The 10,681-nt window shown below is 60.5% G+C and overlaps 1 protein-coding gene across 3 annotated transcripts in view; it reads left to right on the top strand.

The window, feature by feature from the left end:
- The first annotated feature begins 2,061 nt into the window (after positions 1–2,061).
- The window catches only part of Celsr3 (cadherin EGF LAG seven-pass G-type receptor 3), a 35,150-nt gene continuing 26,530 nt past the window's right edge, over positions 2,062–10,681 (top strand). For 2 of the 3 annotated variants that reach the window (XM_042665960.1, XM_042665959.1), the window contains exons 1-4: positions 2,062–5,833; positions 7,878–8,528; positions 8,980–9,205; positions 9,490–9,605. In XM_042665960.1, the coding sequence (XP_042521894.1) occupies positions 2,062–5,833; positions 7,878–8,528; positions 8,980–9,205; positions 9,490–9,605 (4,765 nt within the window). The remainder of the gene's footprint in view (positions 5,834–7,877; positions 8,529–8,979; positions 9,206–9,489; positions 9,606–10,681) is intronic. The other variant, XM_042665958.1, reaches the window with a different exon arrangement.

Here is a 10,681-nt window from a genome sequence, read left to right as displayed (position 1 = left end):
CAGTAGGCTGTGGCAGGCATGGCAGGCACTGTCAAAACCATTCCTGGGAACCAGGTTCCGGTGCCTCACACCTGTAATCTTAACTACTCAGGGAGCCTGAGATCTGAGGATCTGAGTTTGAAGCCAGGCTGGGCAGGAAATTCTGTGAGACCTTTATGTCCAATTAACCACCAAAATGCCAGAAGTAGAACTGTGGTTCAAGGGGTAGAGTACCAGACGAGTAAAAAAAGGTCAGGGACAGGACCCTGAGTTCCAGCCATAGTACCTGCGGGGGGGGGGGGCACCCAGTGGCTATCATCCAATGTAATTCCATTTTCAGTGCCTCTTGGAGGTGTCCCATCTCTACCTACCACGTATAAGAGCCCATCGTACTGTGCTTCCGACCCAGAACGCCAACCCTAAGCAGGTTCTTCAGACCAGGAGAACACGGCGGACACCCAGCCGCAGTTCCCGGCAGCCACGTGGGGGGCCCAGAAGGTGGAACCCGCTGGAGCCCCGCCTCCCGGAAGTCCAAGACTGAGAGAACGTCCTGATTGGTTGCTGGTGATGTCATAGGTGCCCTGGGGGGGGGCGGGCTGGAGATCCGGGTCTGGAGTTCTCGCTCAATCTGAAGCGGGATCCAGGGTGGGGATGGGGCGGGGGGGGGGGGGGGGGGGAGGGGGGGCGGGGAGGTTGCACCCAGTGGAATGTTCTGGGTTCTTGGTCCTGATCCTCCTCTCCTCTCTGTGCCAGGATGTTCGTGTACCCCTCTGCACTTGCTACTGTAGCCCTTTATTAAAGTCGCCCTCGGAGGCTGGCTTGAGACAGCGGCTTCCGGATTCTCCAGTTGGTTAGAAGCCAACCTCGTCCTTTACAATGAATCCACCGCGCGGGGCGGGGCTTCCCATTGTGCCAATGGAAACAGTGACTCGCTGATTGGGCGGCTCCGCCCTCCCTCCCGCCCTCCCGCGGCTTCAAGCCTGGCCATTGGTCGGCCGGAGACCAGCGCCCCGGCCCGGAGTCGATCCCGGGCGGAGGCTGAACGGAGCCCTCGCTCCCTTCAAGGGGTTAAGCGATGATGTTGGTCAAGGGGCGGGGATCTGAGGCAGGTGGGCGCACCTCTGGGGTGGGGGTGGCGGGAGGGGATGGGGGGCAGCTCTGGGCTCCACGTGGCATCCCAGAGCACTCAGGTCCGCGGCCCGCAGAGAGAGAGAGAGAGAGAGACAGACAGACAGACAGAGAGGAAATGGAAGAGAATATTCATCTCCAGCCCCTGCTTCGGGGAGACGCTCTCCCCCCCACCCCAATAAAGACAAAAGTGGAGGGGGGAGCAGATTTGCGACCTGTTTCTCAAGTTGAATTTGAGATCAAGTAGTTCAAGCTATTGTTAGGGCGGCTGACGCCCTGGCATTCCCCCCCCCACCCCCAAATCTGGCCTTCACCTCCCTTGTTTCCCCCCGCCCCCCGATTCGTGAGGATACTGACAGCACCTCTTAGACACCCGAATTTCAGACCAAATTCGGGTAACAGAGTTTGGAACTCGTATTCAGGAGAGGAGGGCAGAAGGAAGGTTCAAGCTGGAACAGCGCCCTAAAGAGAGAGGCGGGGAGTGAGGGGGGGGAGGGCGGCGGCCGAGGGGCGGGAGGGCGGACCCGACGGCGGAGGAACGCCACGGCCCATTCAGCACCGTGGGCAGCGCTCGCGCCCTCGACCAAAATGGCGGGCACGGCTTCCGTCGCCGGAGTTGCCATGCGCGATGGGTCGTACCACCGGGTTTCGGGCATCCGGGCGGAGGTGGAGCAAACCATCGGGGCGGCCGGGAGCCATGTTGGAGCGTCGGGAGGCGGCCGCCGCGTCGGGGATGCTGCGGTGGGGGCAGCAAAAGCCGGGGCCGTATGCCAAAGGGGCTCTGGCGACGGAGTAGATGGTGCCCAGAGGGCAGTGGCGGCGCGGAGCGACAAGCCGAGGGGTGGGGGGCCGGGCCGGCGGCAGGGGCCCGGGAAGGGGCCCGAGCGGCTGGGCGGGCCCAAGGCCCAATCCCTGGCGGGGGGCGGTGGAGGCTGGACCGGGAGGCGGGGGGTGATGGCGAGGCGGCCACGGTGGCAGGGTCTCGGGGGATCGTCGACCCCGATACTCCTGCTCCTTCTCCTCGTCTCTTTGTTCCCCCTCAGCCTGGAGGAGCTGGGGGGCGGCTGGGACCCCGCTGTTGCGACGGGGCCAGGGGCGCAGCAGATCGGTGGCGAAGCCTTAGCTCTTTGTCCCGAACCGCCTCACGCCCGGGAGGATGGAGAGCCTGGCCTAGAAGTGCCGGAGTCTGTCTTCATGGGGCTCCGAGCCGGGCGGCGAAACATCCGGAACGGCGGAGGTGCCCCCGAGCTGCAACCCGCCCAGCCCGAGGTCCCGGCAGCGCACAGCCGAGAGCCAGGGGCAGGACGGGGGCCGGGGGCTCCGGCATGCTGGCACCCAGAGGTGTCTTCCTGCGGGTGGCCCGGGCCTAGGCGGAGAGGCAGTGTGTCGCCAGAGGCTCTGCCCCCAGGGGGGACGGGACTGGGGGACATGTCTCCCCTCCCATCAGACCTTCCGGCTCCATCCGATGACCCCGAGTCAGGGTCCTCTCGGCCACCCTCGAGGCGAGGAATCGGCCAAACAGTGGAGCCCTCCCGCTGCTGCAGGGAACCGTGGGCCCCAGGACCCCAAGGGCAGGGCGGACAAGCCGCGGGAAGAACAGCCCTTCGGCGGGATTGTCTCCCCGGCGGCGGCGGCGGCGGCGTGGCCTCCGGTCCCGGGTGGGATTCAGCACCTCGGGCGGTGAGGAGAGCTCCTCCGCCCGCTTCAGCACCCCACGAGTCGCGGACAGCTCCCCGGCGGGTTTCGGAGCGCATGCGCTTCCGCGGTCTCTTCCGCCTCCGCCGCCGCCGGCGCCGCCGCCGCCGCCACCACCATCACCATCACCATCATCTCCGCCGCCTCCTCCCGCAGCCGATGCGCGGCCCTGGCGGCCCCGCGGTGCCCGAAACCCGACGGCGGCGGATGGCCTCCGAGGAGCGGCCGCGCCCCCGTCGCGCCGCCAACCGTCACCCCCAGTTTCCGCAGTACAACTATCAGACCTCGGTCCCCGAGAACGAGGCGGCGGGCACGTCGGTGCTGCGCGTGGCGGCCCAGGACCCGGATCCCGGCGAGGCCGGGCGTCTGGTGTACTCGCTGGCGGCGCTCATGAACAGCCGCTCGCTGGAGCTGTTCAGCATCGACCCGCACAGCGGCCTCATCCGGACCGCGGCCGAGCTGGATCGCGAGAGCATGGAGCGCCATTACCTGCGGGTGACGGCGCAGGACCACGGCTCCCCCCGCCTCTCGGCCACCACGATGGTCGCCGTGACCGTGGCCGATCGCAACGACCACGCGCCCGTGTTCGAACAGGCCCAGTACCGGGAGACGCTGCGCGAGAACGTGGAGGAAGGCTACCCCATCCTGCAGCTGCGGGCCACGGACGGCGACGCGCCCCCCAACGCCAACCTGCGCTACCGCTTCGTGGGGCCGCCGGCCGCGCGGGGCGCCACGGCCTTCGAGATCGACCCGCGTTCCGGCCTCATCAGCACCAGCGGCCGCGTGGACCGGGAGCACGCGGAGAGCTACGAGCTGGTGGTGGAAGCCAGCGATCAGGGGCAGGAGCCGGGACCCCGCTCGGCCACCGTGCGGGTCCACATCACGGTGCTGGACGAGAACGACAACGCGCCCCAGTTCAGCGAGAAGCGCTACGTGGCGCAGGTGCGCGAGGACGTGCGCCCGCACACGCCGGTGCTGCGGGTGTCCGCCGCCGACCGCGACAAGGACGCCAACGGCCTGGTCCACTACAACATCATCAGCGGCAACAGCCGCGGCCGCTTCGCCATCGACGGCCTCACCGGCGAGATCCAGGTGGTGGCGCCGCTCGACTTCGAGGCGGAGAGGGAGTACGCCCTGCGCATCCGGGCGCAGGACGCGGGCCGGCCCCCGCTGTCCAACAACACGGGCCTGGCCAGCATCCAGGTGGTGGACGTGAACGATCACGCTCCCATCTTCGTGAGCACGCCCTTCCAGGTGTCGGTGCTGGAGAACGCGCCCCTGGGCCACTCGGTCATCCACATCCAGGCGGTGGATGCGGACCACGGGGAGAACGCCAGATTGGAGTACTCCCTGACCGGGGTGGCGGCCGACACGCCCTTCGTGATCAACAGCGCCACCGGCTGGGTGTCGGTGAGCGGGCCCCTGGACCGCGAGTCGGTGGAGCATTACTTCTTCGGGGTGGAGGCCCGGGATCATGGCGCCCCGCCCCTGTCCGCCTCGGCCAGCGTCACCGTGACGGTGCTGGACGTGAACGACAATCGGCCCGAGTTCACCACGAAAGAGCATCACCTGCGGCTGAACGAGGACGCGGCCGTGGGCACCAGCGTGGTCAGCGTGACGGCGGTGGACCGCGACGCCAACAGCGCCATCAGCTACCAGATCACGGGTGGCAACACCCGGAACCGCTTCGCCATCAGCACCCAGGGCGGGGTGGGCCTCGTCACGCTGGCCCTGCCGTTGGATTACAAGCAGGAACGCTACTTCAAGCTGGTGCTCACCGCCTCCGACCGGGCCCTCCACGACCACTGCTACGTCCACCTCAACATCACCGACGCCAACACGCACCGGCCCGTCTTCCAGAGCGCTCACTATTCGGTGAGCATGAACGAGGACCGGCCGGTGGGGAGCACCGTGGTGGTCATCAGCGCCTCCGACGACGACGTGGGGGAGAATGCCCGGATCACCTACCTTCTAGAAGACAACCTGCCTCAGTTCCGGATAGATGCAGACTCCGGGGCCATTACCTTACAGGCCCCCCTGGACTACGAGGACCAAGTGACCTATACCCTGGCCATTACTGCCCGAGACAACGGTATCCCACAGAAAGCAGACACCACTTACGTGGAGGTGATGGTCAATGATGTCAATGACAACGCGCCACAGTTCGTGGCCTCCCACTACACCGGGCTGGTCTCCGAGGATGCGCCACCTTTCACTAGTGTCCTCCAGATCTCAGCCACCGACCGGGATGCCCACGCCAACGGCCGGGTTCAGTATACTTTCCAGAATGGGGAAGATGGTGATGGGGATTTTACCATCGAGCCCACCTCCGGAATTGTCCGGACGGTCAGGCGGCTGGACCGAGAGGCAGTGCCCGTGTACGAGCTCACTGCCTACGCGGTGGACCGTGGTGTGCCCCCGCTACGGACGCCGGTGAGTATCCAGGTGACTGTCCAAGACGTGAATGACAACGCACCCGTCTTCCCAGCCGAAGAGTTTGTAGTGCGAGTGAAGGAGAACAGCATTGTGGGCTCAGTGGTGGCTCAGATCACCGCGGTAGACCCGGATGAAGGCCCCAACGCCCACATAATGTACCAGATCGTGGAAGGGAACATCCCCGAGCTGTTCCAAATGGACATCTTCTCTGGAGAGCTGACAGCACTCATTGATCTAGATTATGAGGCCCGCCAGGAGTATGTGATTGTGGTCCAAGCCACCTCTTCTCCCTTAGTCAGCAGAGCCACTGTGCACGTCCACCTCGTTGACCAGAATGACAACAGTCCCGTGCTCAACAACTTCCAGATCCTCTTCAACAACTATGTGTCCAATCGCTCAGACACCTTCCCCTCAGGAATCATCGGCCGCATCCCAGCTTATGACCCGGATGTTTCTGATCATCTCTTCTATTCCTTCGAGCGTGGCAATGAATTGCAGTTGCTGGTTGTCAACCAGACCAGCGGGGAGCTTCGACTCAGCCGAAAGCTAGACAACAACCGCCCACTGGTGGCCTCCATGTTGGTGACGGTCACAGGTAAGAGGCAAAGGGTAAGCAAGGCACTGAGTGTCCCAAAGCTATCAGGGCCTCAAGCCAAAAAGGGACTCCATAGAGTACCTCAAAACAGAGAATTAAGATGGGCTTCGGTGGCTCACGCCTGTCATCCTAGCTACTCAGGAGGCTGAGATATGAGGATCACAGTTTGAAGCCACCCTGGGCAGGAAAGTCCATGAGATTCTAATCACCAACAAACTAGTCAGAAAAAGCCAGAAGTGGCGCTGTGGCTCAAGTAGTAGTATGCTAGCCTTGAGTACAGAGAGGCCTAGGCCCTGAGTTCAAGCCCCAGGTGTGGCCAAAAAAAATCAACAAAAAACAAACACCAAAAGCATAATTACTTTCAAGAATCCCTTTTTGTGTGACTTGGCTAGCACTGAGGCTTAAACTCAAGGCCTGGGTGCTATTCCTTAACTTTTTCACTTAAGGACAGTTATACTGTTTGAGCCACATTTCTAATTTTGTCTTTTTGCTGTTTAATTAGAGATTATAGAGTCTCCCGCTTCAGGTGGCTTCAAACTACAATCCTCAAATATCAGCCTTTTGAGTAGCTAGGATTATAGATGTGAGCTGATGCCCAGCTCATTTATGCTTTTTATTCTCCCCCCCATAACCCCCATCCTGGGCTTTGAACTCAGGGCCTGGGTGCTGCCTCTGAGCATTTTTGCTCAAGGCTAGTGCTCTACTACTTGAGCCATAGCTCCATTTCTGGCTTTTTGGTGGTTCATTGGAGATAAGAATCCATGGACTGGGGCTGGGAAGGTGGCTCAGTGGTAGAGCACTTGCCTTGCATGCCTGAGGCCCTGGGTTCGATTCCTCAGTACCACATAAGCAAAAAGAAAAAAAGCCAGAAGTGGCGTTGTAGCTCAAGTGGTAGAGCGCTAGCCTTGAGCTGAAGAGCTGAGGGACAGCGCCCAGGCCCAGAGTTCAGGCCCCACGACAGGACCCCCCAAAAAAAAGAATCTCATGGACTTTCCTTCCTGGGCTAGCTCTGAACTGTGATCCTCAGATCTTGAGTAGCTAGGATTATAGGCGTGAGCCACTGGCACTCATAATTATTTACTTTTTTTTTTTTTTTTTGATCAGTCATGGGGCTTGAACTCTGGGCCTTGGGCGCTGTCCCTCAGCTCTTCAGCTTAAGCCTAGTGCTCCATCACTTGAGCCACAGCACCACTTCCAGCTTTTTCTGTTTATGTGGTGCTGAGGAATCAAACCCAGGGCCTCATGCATGTGAGGCAAGCACTCTATCACTGAGCCACCCACCCAGCTCCCCCCCCCCTCCTCCCGTGATTATTTACTTTTAACAACCATTTTTGGTTAAGTACCCAATATGTAATAGGTTTGGGGACAAGGTAATCACCTCACCATACTAAAACTACAGGACTCAGGTTTAGAATTGCAAGCAGCTTGCTACTCAAAAAAGTGTGTGTGTGTGTGTGTGTGTGTGTGAGAGAGAGAGAGAGAGAGAGAGAGAGAGAGAGAGAGAGAGAGAGAGAGAGAGAATGAGAATAAAAGTACAAAGTCTTCCTTGAGCTTGCTGCCCCAGGGGTTCTGGGTATTGAGTATTTATTCACTGGCCCCAGACCCCTTCTAGTGTCACGGAAGAGCAGTTTGCTGACTAGAGTCGGGCATGGGTAATTCCTGATGTAGAATCCTCCTTGTTGCTTGGAGAAGACAGTTTGCTGATTCTGCTATGCTGAGGAAAGGGAAGAGGGAGGCAGCCGGGAATGAATGGCCCTGGCTTGTCTTGTGTCCCGATTGAAGGTAACCTGCTGATCATAATCACAAGAACTGTGGGTTATCAGAACGGTTAGCTGCCCTGTGGGTGGAGACTCCCAGAGTTGGGAGCCAGACCAGAGCTGGGTGAACCTGTCTGATCAGACCCTTGCTTGTGTTGGCAATGTGGGTAGGTCCATCCAGCCTTGGTGCTGGATGGGGAGGTCAGCCTGTTGACTCAGAAAAAAACAAAAAACAGCTACTGACCCCCCCCCAGCTGACCACTTACCACTGCCCCTTCCCCCCGCAGATGGCTTGCACAGCGTGACAGCGCAGTGCGTGCTGCGTGTGGTTATCATCACCGAGGAGCTGCTGGCTAACAGCCTGACGGTGCGCCTGGAGAACATGTGGCAGGAGCGCTTCCTGTCACCCCTGCTGGGCCACTTCCTTGAGGGCGTGGCCGCGGTGCTGGCCACGCCCACCGAGGACGTCTTCATTTTCAACATCCAGAACGACACGGACGTGGGAGGCACCGTGCTCAACGTGAGCTTCTCGGCGCTGGCACCTCGTGGGGCCGGGGCGGGCGCGGCAGGGCCGTGGTTCAGCTCCGAGGAGCTGCAGGAGCAGCTGTACGTGCGCCGGGCCGCCCTGGCCGCGCGCTCGCTGCTCGACGTGTTACCCTTCGACGACAACGTGTGCCTGCGGGAGCCCTGCGAGAACTACATGAAGTGCGTGTCCGTGCTCCGGTTTGACTCCTCGGCGCCTTTCCTGGCCTCTGCCTCCACGCTCTTCCGACCCATCCAGCCCATCGCCGGCCTGCGCTGCCGCTGCCCGCCCGGCTTCACCGGCGACTTCTGCGAGACGGAGCTGGACCTCTGCTACTCCAACCCGTGTCGCAACGGAGGCGCCTGTGCGCGGCGCGAAGGGGGCTACACGTGCGTCTGCCGCCCGCGCTTCACAGGTAAAAATCTGGGGGGAGGATTTCTGGCAAAGCTTGGGGTGCTGGGGGGGCAGAACGGGGACGGAGCATCACCTCTGGGGGAGGCAGGCCCTCCCCGCTTCCCGCCCAGTGGTTTAGGTTCGCTTTGAAGCTACTGGAGCCTGAGGAGGCGTGGTCAAGGGCGTGGCCAAATATGGGATTGGAGTATGGGCGTGTCCGGTTGGATGGGGTCAAACGGTGGGCGTGCCCATCTGGGTGGGGGGGGCTTAGTCAAATCTGGGATTGGTGGATAGGGCGGCCTCAGGCTGAATGAGGGCGTGTCCACAGACAGCTCAACCACTCAAAAGTCTCATAACCCGGCCCGGCCTCTTCGCCCCACCCCTTCCTCCCCCCACCTTTGGAGGGGCGGGCCGTCTGGGGCGTGGGCGGGGCCTGGTAGCCGCCGCGGCTGACGGGCTCTGGCTCCCGGCAGGGGAAGACTGCGAGCTGGACACGGAGGCCGGCCGCTGCGTGGCGGGCGTCTGCCGCAACGGGGGCACCTGCACCAACGCGCCCAACGGCGGCTTCCGCTGCCAGTGCCCCGCGGGCGGCGCCTTCGAGGGCCCGCGCTGTGAGGTGGCCGCTCGCTCCTTCCCGGCCAGCTCCTTCGTCATGTTCCGCGGCCTGCGACAGCGCTTCCACCTCACGCTGTCCCTCTCGTAGGTGCCCGTCCCGTGTGTCTCCGAGCGTTGCTACGCTGTCGCTACCGTCGTTGTCTCTTGGTTTCTCACTGCCCCCCCCCCCGTCCTGATGTCCCCACGGGGTGGGGGACATACCCTCCCCTGACACCCACTGCGGTGCCTCAGAACATCCGGGTATCCAGGGGCCGGCACGTCCCCGCCCCGGCTCCGCTTAGGCCGAGGCCCGGATGGAGGGTGTGCGGGTTCCGTTTGGATGGAGGGTGTGCGGGTTCCGTTCGGCCTCTAACTCCTGCTCCCCCTAGGTTTGCCACCGTGCAGCCCAGCGGGCTGCTGTTCTACAATGGGCGTCTGAACGAGAAGCACGACTTTCTGGCCTTGGAACTTGTGGCTGGCCAAGTACGGCTCACGTATTCCACGGGTGAGTGCTTCCACGCATGCGCATGACACTGACCTGGGTACAGGTGTTGCCAGAACAGTTGACAGGAAAAATAAAATCCATGAATTCCCTCAGGTGTCCCTCACTGTGCATATAAACTCATAGCTCTGTGGCCATTCCGTGTGTGTGTGTGTGTGTGTGTGTGTGTCTGTTTGTGTCTGTGTGTGTCTGTGTACGCGCGTGCACATGTGCTGGTACTAAGGTTTGACCTCAGGGTCTTGAGCCTTTTTTTTTTTTTTTTTGGCCAGTCCTTGGGCTTGAACTCAGAACCTGGCCCTGAGCTTCTTTTTGCCCAAGGCTAGCGATCGACCACGTGAGCCACAAGCGCCACTTCCAGCTTTTTCTATTGGTGTGGTACTGAGGAATCAAACCCAGGGCCTCATGCATGCTAGGCAAGCACTCTACCACTAAGCCACCTTCCCAGCCTTCCTTTTTAAATTTTATTTATTTTTATTGTTATTATAACGGTGATGTACAAAGGGGTTACAGTTGTAAGTCAGGTAAAGAGTGCATTTCTTTCTCTCTCTCTCTCTCTCTCTCTCTCTCTCTCTCTCTCTCTCTCTCTCTTTCTTTTACCCCCATTGGCCACGGGGCTTAAACTTAGGGCCTGGGTACTGTCCCTAAGCTATTTTGCTCAAAGCTAGAGCTGTACCACTTTGAGAAGAGCACCACTTTCTGGTGATTACATGGAGATAAGAGTCTCATAGACTTTCCTGCCTGGGCTGGCTTTGAACCACGATCCTCATATCTCAGCCTCCTGAATAGCTAGGATTATGGGCATGAGCCACTAGCTCCTGGAAAAAGTACATTTCTTCGTGGACAGTGTCATCCCTTCCTTCGTGTTCTTGCAATTTTTCCCCTCCTGTCCCCACATACAAGTTGTATAGTTCATTTTTCACATAGTATCCAGTGAGCACTGCTATTACATTTGTTCACCTTTTGTGGTCTGGAGCTTTTGCTTAGCATTTTCATGCCTCCAGTCCTTTGGACATTCTCTCTGGGAAGGTCTATTTCTCCAGGACGTGTGGGTTGCTCTTATCTATTTAAGGGAACCCCAA

Source organism: Dipodomys spectabilis, unplaced genomic scaffold (assembly GCF_019054845.1).
Source record: "Dipodomys spectabilis isolate Male_0828 unplaced genomic scaffold, ASM1905484v1 ptg000360l, whole genome shotgun sequence".
Classification (NCBI taxonomy): Eukaryota; Metazoa; Chordata; class Mammalia; order Rodentia; family Heteromyidae; genus Dipodomys; species Dipodomys spectabilis.
This window is presented reverse-complemented; position numbering and strand designations above follow the sequence as displayed.